We start from the raw sequence: 16,641 nt of genomic DNA on the forward strand, positions 1-16,641 counted from the left end.
TTAGTGGATGGGTTTTATGTATTTTGTAATTCAGTGAATCAGACTGTGAATCAGTCTCATGGTTTGAGAGTTCTTGAAATCTCTTCTGGTATTCTACAGGTAGCTGAGTGGACTTTATAAAGGGCTTATTCTTTTACTGATAAAAATAGACTATCCTTTTTCATGAAGGGTGGAGACAAAAGTTTCCTTTGGGAAGGAAGGGGAGTAGGGGAAGACAAGGGGAATGAAATACATAGGTGGAAATGTGAAGTGGTGCTGAGACCCTATGGTGAGTTTGTAAACTTCAGGGTAGGAGTGGCCATCTGAGCACAGAGTATGTCCTGCAGGATGATATTGCTGGAATCATCATTTAGGAAGTAGAGAAAATTAACAATAGAAGTCAGAGACATCGGTGAAAAAAATCAGTGGCTGATAACCTTAAAGAACAAAATAACAAAAACAAAGTCCTAAAAATAGCGTATATTCTATAAATTTATTTTAGAGAAAAGACATTAGAATTGCTGCTTATGATGTAAAAGTATGCGGTGTCTGTGCTTTTTGGATTTAGAGAGAGGTAAGATACTTGTTTCTTCTTTTTTTTTTTTTTTTTTTTTAGTGGTATGAGAATACTTATTCCTCAGTCAGTATTAGCACTCTTGAGTCTGTGTTGCTAAGATATGTTAATATATATTTATCTGTCTGTCAACATATGTATAATAAAATTGTTTATATTTTAAATTTTTACATTAGCTTCCTCAATTTTATCTGTAGGATACTCTTTTTTTTTTTTTTTTTTTTTTTTGGTAGTTTTGGGATTAGACAGACTTTCTAGTTACCAGTAACTACTCACTTTTTTATGATTAAATGTATTCCTGCCTTGTTTCCTCATTATCTTAGCTTTGGGAAATTGTTCCACTTAAAATTCAAGTATGTTTATTAGTAATCATAACTATAATCTGTTTGTCTATAACAAAATGGAATGTTGATTGCTTTCATGAAAGATGTTATGAGTGTTTGAAGAAGTGATCAACTTCTCTTTATCCTTTAGAATATAGCTAAATGTAGACTGCTGATGTGGTTTGCAATTAGTTTTTCATTAGCAAGTCCTCTTTTGTCATACTTAGGAACCAAAATACTTTATTACTTTGACTCCGGCCATGTCAAGCCTGATAACAAGCCATCTTTGTTATTACCCTGTTTCCTTTACAGCTACTGATTGCCCACATGGTCTGCATGTATGACACACACACATAGGGCTCACATATGCCAGCTGGTCTCCCTGTTGCTCTGCAGTTTCTTCTAGAGCTTAGGAAGTGTGCAGTATCTGTCAGCAGCAGGTATAGCTCTTAAAAGGATATCTGTTTGTGCTAGTACTAATAGGAAAAATGGCTGGTCTGATACAAGCTGCAGTAAAATAATGGGCTGCTTAGTTATTCAAGCTATGTGTGAACAGTTACCCCTTGACACTGTAATGCCAATAGTTTGGCATGGTTTGCCATGTTTTGTGCTCAGATTTGCTGAAGTGATAGCCATTTGAGATGACATTTTATAATGTCTTCTCTGAAAATTGCAGGTACTTTCCCCCCCTCCAAGACACCTTATTTTTATTGTATCTTTTCTTTTCCTAAGCTTTCATTTTTTGATACCTGTTATTTGGCAGCTCTGATGTGTTTTAGGCTCCAGTATTCTGACTGTACAGCAGAGGCATCCCTCACTGGATGGTGCAAGTGCACCAATAAATTGTCTGTTAAAGCGAAGAACGTGAATTCCCTTTATAAAAAGAATAAAAAGGGAGAGAGGAAAAAGGAAAAGAGAAAGAATAGCTAAATTCTTCTTGGTTTGTAGCAGGTCTTCGCTCATAACCACATAATCCTTCTCATGTAAAACTGGTGTAGTGAAGCAAAAGTTGTAAATATTCATAATCAGCCTACATGCATTTTGAAGTATGATATGCAAGATACTAGCTGAAAAAAATAGGATGGTTGTAATAGGAGCAGAAAGCACTTAAGCAGTTTAATAGTTCTTTCTTTCTTTCTCCTTTTCCTATTGATGCCAAAAGTAAGACTATAAAAATAAGAGAAAATTGTGTGGGACCATAGGATACCAAATGTGATGTCTTTGGGACAAATGGGTTCCAAAGCTTTCCTCAGTTAATTTATCTTTTTCTTTCCTGTCAAACATATTTTTTTAATTTTTAAAGTGCCAGAAAGGATAACTATGTTTTAATTTTTGTAATGTTTTTGTTTTCCTTCAAACATGAAGAGCGGTCGTTTTTTTTTTCTCTGCTCATAAATGTTTGATTACTAAGTTAAGACAGTAGGACTATCACCATACTATGATTACTTGGTGGTGTAAGTGTATTGCACATGTAATTTGTTGATTGCAAGTTTTTAGCAATAACAAGGCTTATGAGTATATTGAAGAAATTATGAATGGTGGACTTTGTGTTTATTGCTACAAAATATAAGACAAAAGTATCTGGCAGATTTAGCTCTTGTGTTTCATTTGATTAACTAATAAAATTTTCCCCTCCATAAGCCTTCGCTTGGAGTTCTTCGATGCTTATTTTCTTAATATGGTGTATTGCAAAACTGAACAAAAATTTGATGCCACTGACCGCTTTTAAGCAGTGGTTTGTCATTAGAAAGCATGCCCAACTAGCTCTTAGAGAATAAAGTCAAATATATACTTTATGTTAAAAATATTTTCAATATTTTTGAAGTGAATATGATCAGACTTGAATATAGCTTTTTCTGTGACCACATGCATATCTAAGACAAGGAATATTTTACTTTTTTGGTATCTGCTGAATACAGTAGATATATTTCTGAGCAGTTTTGCAGGAAGAAATCCATATTCTGGATTCCTATAAGTTTTAAGAAATAAGTTCTGACAGACACACAATATTGTTAACAATAACAAGCACTGGAGGTTTTTTTGTTTGCTGTAGACATGTAATTATTTTATTCTATTTTGAAGCACTCTTGAGAATTATGTACAAGAGGATAGTTTTGTATGAAAGGATATTAGAGTAAGAGTTTACAGAGAAGTACTCTTTTAATCTGCTCATACAGAGAAATTAAAAATAAAAAAAAAAAAAAAACCTTAACCAGCTCTTACTGCAGTCGATTTGCTAACTGCTTAATATACTTTAAGGACCTGGTTGCTTGCAATGTTTTATTCATGTTTTAATAGAGTTCTCTATTATTAAGTTCAAATATTTTTAATTAAGAAAGAAGTACAACCCTCTGGGTAATACTGCAACCGTGTAGATAGACGGTAATTAAACTTTTCTGCACTATAACTACATTCAAACAATTCTGAGTGAATCATTTGAAACTAAAAGAATACAAATGTCATTATGGATGAAAAAAATCCTTTAAATAACAGTTTTTGTCAATCTAGCAGAAGTTTTAAGAGTTTAATAAAAAAAAAACTCTTTATCATAAGGGGAAGATATGGAGAAAGACAAGATAAGCTTTTAATTGCTAAATAAAATATTCAGTATAGACAAATATATGAGTATTGTGGAATTACTTCTTATCAAATATTTCTCCTAAATTACAAAGTTAAGTTTATCTCAAATTCAGTTTTCAAATTCTCTTTGAAAATTAGCTAAAACAATACAAAATTTGTGAAGAGACTTTTTTTTTTAGTAGTCATCTAAAGCTACAGAATATTTAGTCCCATTTCTCCTTTATTACAAGGGTCTTATTGCAGAGGCAGTTAAGGACAGAAATCTCATGACTCCTCTCTTTTCTGAACATGGTATTTCTGTTGAAGAATGGGAGGATTATAAGAGATGAAAACAGAATGACAATTTGAAATAAGCTAAAGCAAAAAAAGAATGCTTTAGGTTGTTTTGTATAAATTCCAACATCTATACATCTTTCTTCATAGAGGTAAAAGAAAATACAAACAGGGCTGGAAAGTGTTTTGCCTCAGGAAGAATATTCTTTCAATTCTTAATGCCTTTATTCTCCATGGCAGAAGTTCATGCTGTCCTTTGAATTTATTCATGCCAAATGGTTTGTATATGAATAAAAAGTTTCTTTTGTACTGATCAAATATATGAAGTGCGGAGGACTCCTATATAGGAAAATCTAAAAGAAATCAACAACTTCAGTAAGGTCAATAAAGGTTAAAACAATAGTAGATCTGATAGAACACTGATATATCAAAGAAAAAGGAGACTTTCCAGATGCAACATAACAGGCTTGATATTAAAGTGAATTAATAACTAATAATAATAATTGAACTTAAATTCAGTATAAGTTTAGAGAAAATCTCTGCTATTTTAGGAATAAAATATGATAGTAACGATCACACAACTCAGGAATAAAGCTTGGACCTCAAAAGCTAGAACTAAAAAGGAGTAGCACCTGTGCTAATAATAGTAACAGACGCCTAAAAGATGGACTGAGATTAATGCTTTCTATAAAAATTATTGTATCAAAACATATTCAGGTAATACGGCTTTACGTGATGATGGTTTCATTATCTCAGCTAGTACAATTCGTCTAATTCTCTGAAATATAATAGAAATTTGTTTAACTCTTTGCAGTACTGTGAAACCAAGGTAATCACCTTTCATGAAAGAAGCTATATCTAATTTTGCATAGATTTCAGATAAATCATTTCCTGACTGTAGTGTTTCAAGACCTTTCAGTATTTTGAAAATGGGAACATAGTTTGAATCCACTGTAATCATTTCCATGGTGGGCTCACCAAAGCAATTCCAGGATATGCCTTCTGGCCGTACGTGTGTGTGCTCACGCATTGCACAAACGGGCGTGCTCTGATGCCATGTACAAAATGGCAGACTATATTTATCAGTGCTTAAAAAAAAAAAAAAAAAAAAAAAATCTTAGTGCTTGAAGTGATTCTGTAGGAAAATTTATAAGTGGCTTTTGAAAAGACATTTGACTAAGAACTTGAGATAGACGATAAAAATTTGAAAATTTTTGTGGTGGGCTTTAGAACTGTCTTTTTCGCAAAGATCTACTTACTTGCACATGCAGATGTACCGATATGAGAGCCATTCAGTCATAAATCTAGTTGTACATTATATATTTACCTGCTGATTGTCAATTTGCAGGCACACTTCCCATCAAAGGTGGTTTACTTTGTTATTTCAGTGCTAATTTTCTTTTTGATTGGTTATTTGCTGTAGCTGGCTTTTGATGAAGTATCTATTTCCTTAAGACTCAGAATGAGATGCATAAAATGTCAAAAATAAATGATAGAGTGGTCACTCCCCAAAATTTAGTTTTTGTTAGCAATGTTTACTGAGTGGTACTCATTTTTTTAGCTAAATTTAAATAGCAAGTGTTGTCTTACACACTTTTCAGATAATAACTGTTGGTGTCTTTTATGGCAGCTGTGAAGAAACAAAAATAAACTGCATGTTGTCATTCTAAAAGTATTTTTGCAAATACCTGGTTAAATATTCTAGAGATTGAGCTACATTGCACATCCTACACTTGCAGTACAGTACTGTGAATGAACGTATGAACGTATCCCCAGCTTCCCTTCTGAGGGGGAAATAACTAATCTAATATCCTTATAGTCCTCCGTTACCTGACCTTACTCTGATTCCTGAGGACAAAAAAAGCTAGTAAGAAAGGAGATCAGAGGGATAATAATGCTTTTCTGATTCCCAGAGAATACAGTTTCATTAGGGTATATGGAACTGCCTAAAACAGAAGAGTGCACTATTTGTAACCGCAAAATAAGTTCTTGTTTGAGCAGTGATGTCATGTAATTCTTCTAGTGAAAGGGAATACTTTGTTTGTGAAATTCTAAGCAATATAGATGCAGATCTAGGATATCTATTTATCTTTTTGCATGATTTCTTTAAAATACGGAAATATTTCCAGTGTATGATGTCTTTTGTGGTGTGTATGTTTTTCTTTTGCAGTATATGTAAACTTACATAGAGTAACTCATATATTCATGAGGGGTTTTAAAGGGAAGTGTCATGTTTATGGGAGGTGATAGCAACTTCCAAATACTTCTCTTGCTAAATAATGCTGCAATTCACATTATCCTGTGTTTCATGAGTAGCCAATTCATGGCTATAATCCACATACAGGACTTAATGTATTTATATACATAGGGACAAAGTGAGGAAGCCTCTAGTAATAGCCCTCAGACAGGAGGGTGACTTTTGTCTCCCCCAGAAGACCCACTGAAAGATTCCTAGATTTTATAGCGGGAAATGCTAGCAATGTCCACATCAGTAATGCTGCTGATTTTGCTTTGCGTAGTTGGGGTTTTCGGGTGTCCAGTGTCCCCCCCCCCCCCAGAGCAGAACAGTGAGGGAATTGCCCCTGCTGCCAGCCCAGCTCCCTCATCAGTAGGTTTTAGTCCCAGGAGGGCAGCCCATTCTGTTCCCATAGTGAAAGCACTGTCCCTCAGAGCGTTTGGGAGCCTGGGAATATAGATCATGTTGCTTTCATGACCAGCAACAGCAACTTCACTTCAAATAAAAGAAAAGGCCTCAAATACTCAATTTGCTCCTGTGTGTGGACTCTTTAGATAGTTCCTTTCTTAGGATTTTCTTTTTTTTTTTTTTTTTTTTTTTTTAATAGAGATGATGCAACAGCAAATTAGGCTCACTTAACAATTTCTGTCATGAAGCTTTGTGTGAGGCATAAGGACAAACTGCAGAATAGTTAATAATTTTTGCAGCTTTTGGCCTCTGGATCAAATTTTAGGTAACAGTTCAGAGTTATGTTAAGAATTCAACTAGCAAGTAGAAAGAAAAATGAAAGTATGGAGGCATTTATTTTAAAATCTGTACACTGACAAGTTACCAAAATAACTTTTAAAATTTTGGGCTGACATGTAGTTTTCCAGAGAAATTCTGTGCTATGCTTGACAAATTACTAAATTTTATGTTGCAATTTTTATGATACTATGATAAATGTGTGATTATGTTTATTTCAAAATTTGCATTTGATATTTAAGCAATTTTAGCTGGTAGATTTTCATACTTTTGGAAGCTTGATTCTGTGCTCTGTTTTTAATTTCAGTAGAATGCCAAATTCGCCAAACACCCTGGATACAAACTGCTCTGCAGTCCAGAACAGTTTTTGTTGCCTTCCTATGAAGTTTTTTTGTATTTATATATACAATGTTTGTATGTGAGTGTATATATATGTATTCATGCGTGTGTGTGTGTGTATATATATATATATATAATATATGCTTGATCTTCATAGCTAAACAGAAATCTGTTGACTTACCTTCTCTAGTAAATATTTTTTCTCTTTTAATAATATAGCTACTTGAAGGTTTCCCAAAGGATTTCCCCAAGGGATCTGTTTTATTTGTATACTGTATTCTATGATCCTATCTATATTTAAGTTTTTTCCGTCCTATTTCACAGGAGTATGATTGGAAAAACTACCAGTCAAACAGACTAAGTGCATCTGAACTACAAATGTTGGCTAGCATGACAAGACAACAAAATGAAGATTTAGGAGATACTGGGATCTCACATGGGCTGAGTGCATCACAGATAGATGACTGCAATGTTAGCATAAGCACAAGCAGTGATGATACAGCAACCTGGAACTCTTCTTTCCCCCCAGTGAGTCTAAACCTACTGTATTTTTTCTAAAATTCTTTGATTACATGGTCCCTGCCAGCTTCACAGTTCAGTGGTCTTGGGTAAAATTTCTTAGATTTTGGAAATCTAAGATAGCCTTAACAAACTTTTTTTATTTTCCCCAACCAAAACGCATGCAATTCTAGCAGCTTTCGTAGTACTGCCATGGAAAACAAGCAAACCTATTTTATGTATTCGTGTAGAACCCTACATAGTAAAACAGGTTGTACAGCATGTCACAATAGTGGCAGACAACTTATAAATGTGTGTTACAGTACTTAAAAATAGTTTCAAAATGAAAGAAACCCAGATACACCAAGGAGGAACAGCATTACAGTACAAGTAAGGGAAAATAATTGCTTCTTGTATTTATGCAGTTTCATTCGTGAACAGCTAATGGCCTAAAGGACTGAACGAGGAGGACAGGAGAGAAATGCTGCAGTAGTTCTGAGCACTTAGTATGTGGTCCTTCTGTGTTCTCCATCTTGCATCAATATTTGTCCTGGAAAGAAGCGTTACATAACAGCACACAGCTGTACTGTGTGACAGAGTGCTGTTATTAGAAGCAGAGGCATATTTGTTAGCACTGCACTAAAGAGTATTGAATGTATGAAATCACGGAATAACATTTTGGCAGCTGTATAAAGGTACTTGCAGGCATTGCTGTAAAACTCGATAACTTCATAGGCCATTTTCTAAGCAACATAGTTCTTATTTTATTACAGCTGAAACAATAATAATGAATGTGGCCTAAGCAGCGAATGCCATGCACTGTTAGAGGCAGGTCCAGCCTTAGAAGAGTAGCACGCTGCTGTGTTGCCTCTATGTAAGTTACTGTAGGTTCACTGTAGGCTCTAAAACGTTAGCTGCAAATTTTCTGTAGGGATTTACAGGGCCCAGGATACAGACCTGTGGTAGCAATCTTCTATAATCAATGATAAATGCAGTATTAGAGCTCTGTGCTGTACTAATAAATGGAGGTTCAGAATTAGCAGAGATTTATTGATAAATGAGTAATTGTTCTAATAATATGATTTACAAAGTAAAATTTTGAGGGATACGAGCGAAACATTTGTTCTTTTTAACTACTTAGGATATGTCAGTATTGTGCATTTAGTTGATTTAATCATATTTCCAATGCATTTTCTTAGTGCTCACTTGATAGACTCTAACATGAAGTAAATCTCTAAGACTGGACAACTGAGACTCAATTAAATAAAGAGAAAAGCAGTCTCATTAACTTTTGAGTACCTTAATCATCAGGAAATTGATAAGAATATTTAGACATGTCAAGTTTGGTTAATACAGATTGTGACTAAAACAAAATGAACTTCTAAAATAAATTGTACTGCTCTGTACTGTAATACTGTACTGCAGTATTTAGTGAGACGTAATGTGATTGCAAAGACAGTTTTTTGATCCCGCTGCTTTGATCAGCTTCTGTACGTTTCAGGCTAAAACTTCCAGTTTAAAGTGTTTAGATGTAATGTTAGTCATTAAAATGAATTTAATATGGCTCTAGTTACTTGTAATACTCCTTTGTGGCAATCCTCTACATAAAACAATTTTAAAAAGAAACGTATTTTCTTTTATTTCTATCTGTGGACTGAAAGGTTGACATGTCTTACCTGTACAGCTTTGTGCAAGTTTCTGCTGTGCATTTTGCAAGGTGGGCATTTTGGTTTTAATAACAAGACCCTGGTGTGGGAAGGGTGGAAGAGGTAGTTTAGAAAGCAAATGTAATCTTTCTCAAATAAGGATTAACTACTTAGTCCCTCACTACAGCAAAGGGTGCTGTAATTGAGCTTCCACACTTTCCCCCAGCAATATTACCTCTGCCTATACCCAAAGAGATTTTCTATACCAATATCTGTTCCACTTATGTTTTCCTTTGTGTGATAGCTGCTGCAGCAGCAGCTATTGCAAATGCTGATGCCAGTCTTTGAAGTATGGAGCTGTGTTTACCACTGCTTGTTGTAATTTTGTTCAAATATTTGGGAAAAAGCAGAGTAATCACATGATAATTCCTTTTCTAGTGCTTTAGTGTCTAAGAATGTTATAAACAGATTTATTAGGGAGGCCAGTAATTTAATTAAGACCCCAAATTGTTTGACAAAGGAGAGTCTTATAAAGGTAGATGAAGGACATTCTGGTGTGCTGGTGTTAAATTTTAGTGTATTTTGATGTCCTTACAAATTTAGAAGACTCTAAGAGTATCGATACTGTGACAGTATTCAAACAGACAGCTGAAATGACCAAGTTAGTGTAGGCCAGTTAGTCTGACATCCTTTTCAAACCAGTGAAAAAACTGAAATGGGATTCAGTAAAGAGAGAGTCAAAAGACAGTAACATTTAATAATAGCCAAGGTAGTTTTATATAAAATATATCTTGTTTAACAGATCCTATTTCATTGATAAAATTGCAGCTTTGATAAAGGTAACTGTTTAGATGTAATATGCTGAGATTGTTGTAAGTATTTGTTTACCATGTGAGTTTGTTTGAAAAATGAGCAGTGTACAATATCAATAAAGCGCACTTCAAATAAATTTAGAACTGGCCAACTGACAAAAATAAAAAACATTCAGCAGGGTATTATCTGTGACGGGAGTATACTCAGTAGGGCTCCATCATTCTATCAGTTCTAGACTTGATGTTCAATGTTCTTATCGGTGATCTAAAGTTTATTGATTCGTCATATACATGTGGTCATTCTAGTTAGTTTTTCCTCTGGCTTTCAAAGTTATAAATCCTTCAAATAATTTTATATAGCTATTTTCTGTGAATCCCCACATTTAGCATCTCACATGTACAATAAATGTGTTGCTGTACACATAACTAGTCTACAAAACTGAGAGCGCAGAATTCAGCATATTTGGAGTGATTAAAGCATGTTTTGAAAGATGCTTCTCCTGAATTTGTCTTCTGCCGTGTACAGTCCTGCTATAAGACCTAAAATAAGTAAAGTCATACGTTCTTCAGCTTCCATTTTTATTCAAAATTATAAGTATTGTATATACTTATTCCTTATATAAATTCCATGTATATGTATATATATAATATAAGGAAATTTATTTTATGTCAACTGATACTCAGTAGTGACAATCACTACCATTCCACTTAAGAGAATTTGCAAATGATCAATCCCCACTGCAATCCCTCTTGCAAACCGTGGACATTTTTTATGTGTCTGTAGCCATCTTTCAATTGTATTTAGAAAATATTTTAGCTCTACAATGTATGAAAAGAAATAGAAATAATCCTGATATGGTAGTTTGAAAAATAAAGGACAGTTTGAAATTGTTGTCATGATTAACTTTTCACATTTATTTGTATTTCCAGGTAATAACTTTCTGGTTATTTAAATCAATAATATCTCTTACTTTCTATTACATCCTTCAAAGACAAGCAGGGAGTATTTTTATTCTAAATATTAATTTGTTTTATATAACCTTTTTTGTCCCTTGGTGGAATCTGTGGCAACAGCACCACCAGAAGGCAGACTTTTGACATCTTTGGAATACATATGGTGGTTTGTAAGGCAGTGCAGAATATAATTGTGTTATCTAAACAAATTTATTTATCGAAGTAATATTTTATGTACAAAACACATTTTTAGTGAGTTTAAATTTTCTATCGCCATTTTTAATCTGATTTTTAGATTCATTGAAAATTCTTACCTATTACTGATTCTAATGACATTCAGAAATCCTGCTGAATGGAAGGCACATAGATCTTATTGCTAAGTTGCCATTAGAACAGATGAACCGATGCCCTTAAACAACTATAAAAATGATATACTAAAAACTATTTTATAGCCAATGATAGTTTACCAAGAACTGAATATATACACTCAGGAGTAATTGTTGGAACGTAAGTTGTTTAGCATCTGTTGTAAATGGTGATAGCCAAAAAAGGATAAAACAGCTTTGAGTACTATGCATTACCCAGCATACCTATAAGCTATGAATATATATAGAGAGAGAGCATAGCTATATGCACCCAACATAGCATGCTCATACTCTCTTTTTTATATATATATTATTATTTATTTAAGTATTTTACTTTGAAGGTCAATTGTAAAGCCTTTTAAAATGTGTGGAGCACGGGGCAAAGTTCCATATCAGTATATGTATATATAGAACTACATATATAAAAAGTAAATATTTGTGTCTTATCTGAATGCTTTCTTACGTGTCAGGATCTAGGTGAAGTTTCACATTAACTTTGCAACAACTAGTTATAATATAAAAGACACAATTTTATATACTGTGGAGGATCATGTGAGGTTTTAAACCCACATGTTATTCAAGGAATGTTTTACAGCTTATGAAATATTTCTGTTCTCATGCCTGTTCTAGCCAGTAAGACCTTCCAGCCCCTCTCAGAGAGCTGGCCCGTTCAGCTTCTCGGCTAGCTAGTTCTAGACAACTTTAGTGATGTGTTGTTTCAGTTTGTGTTATACAACATGCATAAAACACAAACGTTTTGGAGCAAGGTCATACATAAGAGAAATGCAGGACATGTTCTTGCGTATGCTCTTTGATTTTCAGTGAGAAATAGAGAGGATAATGAAGACTCTCCTAGACTGAGGAATCTAGAGTTATGCTCCATCTTCAGACTCCAAAATATTTTCACCTGTTTTTCAAGTCAGAAGTACTCACAGAGAAGGGAGATTACTTGTTCCACAAGCATCTTCCTCTAAATGTAAGTTCAGTCAAATAGGCCTTTGACCTGAAAAGTACTTGAAAGAGCTTCCAGATTCATACCTAATTTGTGGAAGGTCGTCTGGCCTCTGTTGTGATGATTCACGGAAAAGGGTCACATGATACAAAAATGGTCTGGCAAATTTGAAGTCTGACAGACAAGAAGAGTGATATTTAAGCCCAGAATTATTCCAACTGAGAGCTCAGTTTGACAACCCCTGGAGGGATCTATTCACATCAAGTAAAATTGCAAAACTGAGGCAGACTACTTCTTACTATGAAATGAGACTAAAAATTATTGAGACAGATATTCTGGTTCATAGACTGACTAACTCACTTTCTCTCTTGTCCTCTGTCTTTGACTAGCCATCACTTGGGAATTGCACCATCCACCACCCCGGCAGTGAATCATGTTTGGCAGTAATTAGGATGTCATTCATCCTGAACAGACATGCAGACATTTTACCAGACACTTTACCACATTCATCCCCACTTACTGAAAGCATGTGACTACACTCTTTTTTTTATTGATTCCTGTATAAGTCCCTGTCCTTTTCATAATTCCTAGTATCTATTTTTAGCATTTCATGTATAGATAATATTTTGTGTATGCTTGTATTTTCACTTGTTTCTTCATTTGCTTGAATGATATATTTAGAACTGGTTTTGATGTTTGTGATGCTGGGTAGGAGTTATTCTCTAGAAGCAGTGAATATATACTGAGACTAAATATATTTCTGAATTTTAGAATTCTTGAATTTTTAAAGCAGTTGGTGAGTATCAGTGTTTCTTGCAAATAACTTTTTAATAAGCCAAATAACATATAAATTAAAACCTTCGGGGCATATTGCTGGTAGGTAGAATTTGAAGAATATTTGTGGAAAATGACTATATTTTGTATGAATATTCAGACAGTCCACTCTGTTACTCATGAACAGCTTAATCCAAGTTTCAAATTACCAGTGTCTTGGAGAAGCATGCTTACATTGGCTGACTTTATTTGGGGCCACTAAGATTTCTCCTAATGGTGCTTCTGAAAAGGGGAGCCGTGCCTGCCAGCTCTGTTAGCTCTAGGTCGGTGTTGGCTAGCCTCAAGTGAGATTGGTTCATGGATCCAATGAACTGTCTCTGCGCCACGCTTGCTATATACTTGTAATAGGATTTTCTTTTTATCTATCAGACAGGACTTTGCTGCCCTTCTTTCTTTTCCTGACTCAATCCCCACACTTTTATACCAGAGGATAGAAAAATGACCAGATCGCCAACTCCTCAGTTCATATGTACTTCCGCCTAGAAGAGAATCTTCCATTACATTATACCTCTGCACAGTTAGGATCTGAGTATCTTTTTTTAAATTTCACGCTTAAGATGACAGACCATAAAATTCCAGTATCAAGCGCTGCAAATGTGCAGCCTCAAAAGGATCTCTTACTTACTTTTAAATGTTCTGAAAGAATATTTGCAGAGTTATTTTCTCACTATTATTTTTTGTTTCTCATAGCCTGTCAGTCAAGAGCACCACTATCAGAAAGAAATGAGCCCACTTTCTCATTCCAACCCACGGTAAGATTCCATTTATAGCCCAGGCAATAATAATCCAGTTAAAATGTTCTGAATATTAAAGGTGACATTCTGTGATTTAATCTCAAATCTCTTTTCAATCGCAGCTTCCTCTCAGCTTTACTATTGCTCTTTTTATTCATTGTCTACAGGTTGCAGTATGTCTGCATTGTCCCAGAATGCAGGGCAGAATTCTGCAGGTTTTGAATGTACTGTTATATATTTAAACTAACTGGCATAGGCCTTGGTCCTACACCCGCTTCAATGTGTGATTCAGCAAGTCGTCGTCTTCTGCCACGAATGCACACATTCTCACCTATTCCTTTTTCTCACTGTCTCTTTCTCTTTCTTTGCTTTGAAGGACTGGAACTAAAATTCTGTAGGTGACTCTAGATGTCGGAATCCATTCTTTACAAATTATATTAACGTTACCTAGTTAGACAGGACTTTTCAGTAGAGAGCACAGGCAGGAGAGACTATTATAATACTGAGGCATAGTTTAAAGGAATCCTGTCTGCAGCATATTTTAACTAATATTGTTTTTTAGTGGGTCTGTTTTATTTGGAATCAGCAACAAAATTCCTATGACTTTAATGTGAGGTAAGTTGGAGATTTGGGGGCAGGTAGGTAAGGTGGCTGGGGCGAAGTAATCGAAGTAGAGGCAATAAAAATTAATTGTTCTGTTTCAGAACTGACTTGTATCTGTTAAAGCTCAATATCGCTTTACCAATTTTTTTTACAATCTGAACAGGAGGTGTGCTTATTTATTATACGTATATTTTTCGTTGTTTGTTTCACTTTCAGTAGGCCTTATTAATGTGGTTTTTCTTTGTTCACAGATAACGTGTGTGTTGGGAGGGTTAGGAAGAGAGAACATGTCAGATATGACTGAGTTATTTAGAGTTTGCTTGGTTTCTTCTCAAGATATCAACAATTTGAAATGTTTTATGACAGTGTAGTGCCAGTTGATTGTACAGCATAATTTTCGTTTTTCCTTATAGAGATGTTTTCAGACACTTGTTTCAGTGTTGCCCTCCACACTTTTATTATCCTCTTGTTAGGTTTTATGAAGTGAACACTATGAAACTTGCTGTGGAAGTTCACCTGGATACATCAGTTATTGCAACATTCAGCTCTGTGTTTCTTGGTGCAGACAGTATATTACTGACATTAATGTGCAGTCCTGGATTCCTGTTCTCTTTCACATGTATATCAAACTGCTCATGTTAGTCTGGAGGGAACATCTGTACCTTGGTGCAGGTTATCAAAGGAACCATTTCTAGCCTCATGAATTGTTACAGTGGATGAAGAGACACTTGACTATAGTCCACAGATTAAGAGGTCAGGTATCTTGTGACTGACACATTTTGGTGAGGACTCTGTTACATAATTGATTCTGTTATTCTGATGGTGTTAGAATTGCCAGTAGAATTGTCGCCTTTTTGCCCATAGTTGGGTTAAGTCAGGTTTTATTACATTGTTTTTATGCATGTGCTAAAATAATTTGGTACCCAGTACATTTTATGTACTGAAAAACAGAATAAACTTTGTTATCTGTAAAAATAAAGCATTTCAGCCTATCAACTTAAGTTAATGTGATCAACACGAAAAACCGTATATCCATATAATAAAATTTAAAATATTATAAATTACTACTTAGTTCTTATGCTGTTTTAATCTAGTACATACAATAGACTTAAACCTCTGTAGAAATCGTTTTCGAGAAATGCAGGCAATCAAAGTATTCGTAAAATACCTGGCTTGCAAGTACCTCATAAATTCAGTAACCCTTGTGAACTGCCAGAAGAGCATTATTGGGCTGTAAATAGAGAAGGTGACAAAATTATGAGGTCAGTTTGCATCATGATATTAAACTGGAGAAGATGTGACTTGAATACTGTAATTCACATCATTACATTTCATTTTAGAAAGGAAACTGGGTATTGTTTTTCACAGAGGGTATGTACCTGGGTGAGAGGGAGATAGAATTCATGGTAATTCTGTAACTGAGTTCCCGAACTGTTCTTTAAAGCCAGTTGTAACAAGTAACACGTGGACAACTGGAAAACATCTAGATCTTTGTAACCCTACAGTAGTAGCTATGTAGAAGAAAGCAGGGGGCAATATTTGAAAAATCAGTACATCCTATTGTGGATTAGTGGGTATAAATACTGTGGCATGCAGACAATTAGAAAATACGGTTACTGAAACAACAGATAATTTGTTGTGAAGAGTGATAGAGAATTTGGCAGGTATCAAGTAATTTGGGCGAGGGGGGAAGTGTAGTATTAGTATTTTCTGGGAAATGAAGAGAGAGTAATGTGACAGCTATTGTCCAGAAAATGTAACTTCTGTCCATGCTAAGATAAAAGAACAAGCCAGAAAAGAAAGCACTTGTGAAGATAATGGAAATGCGGTCAATAAAAAGACCTAGCAAGACTCATTTTCCCTTAGTTCCACTGGGTAATGGTCATAAGTCTGCCACAGAATATTGCTACTGCCATACAAATCGCCTCTACAACATGCTGCTTTGCAAGGCGTAGAACTAGTTAATGAAAGGAGATAGGCTGACTATAGCGGCTATAGATGAGCAAGATGTGCAGGGTTTCAAACCTTAGCTCTGCAGTTTCCACAGATAAGCTTGCTGTTGCAGCTGAATTTCAGACTTGCTCTCTCCCATACAAATAGTTCTGTTTTACTTTTCTGTGGTATTGCTCCCTCCAGTGCAGGTGTTGGAAACAGCTAGGTACCCTGCACCTACTTAATAAGCACCTAAGCAGGTT

The 16,641-nt window shown here is 34.9% G+C and overlaps 1 protein-coding gene across 4 annotated transcripts in view; it reads left to right on the forward strand.

Annotated features, from left to right (window-relative positions):
- The window catches only part of CFAP20DC (CFAP20 domain containing), a 91,379-nt gene that overhangs the window by 55,649 nt on the left and 19,089 nt on the right, over positions 1–16,641 (forward strand). For 3 of the 4 annotated variants that reach the window (XM_062585476.1, XM_062585475.1, XM_062585478.1), the window contains 2 exons: positions 7,373–7,576; positions 13,800–13,861. In XM_062585476.1, coding sequence (XP_062441460.1) covers positions 7,373–7,576; positions 13,800–13,861 — 266 coding nt within the window. The remainder of the gene's footprint in view (positions 1–7,372; positions 7,577–13,799; positions 13,862–16,641) is intronic. The other variant, XM_062585479.1, reaches the window with a different exon arrangement.

Source organism: Rhea pennata, chromosome 12, assembly GCF_028389875.1.
Source record: "Rhea pennata isolate bPtePen1 chromosome 12, bPtePen1.pri, whole genome shotgun sequence".
In the NCBI taxonomy this organism is placed as follows: Eukaryota; Metazoa; Chordata; class Aves; order Rheiformes; family Rheidae; genus Rhea; species Rhea pennata.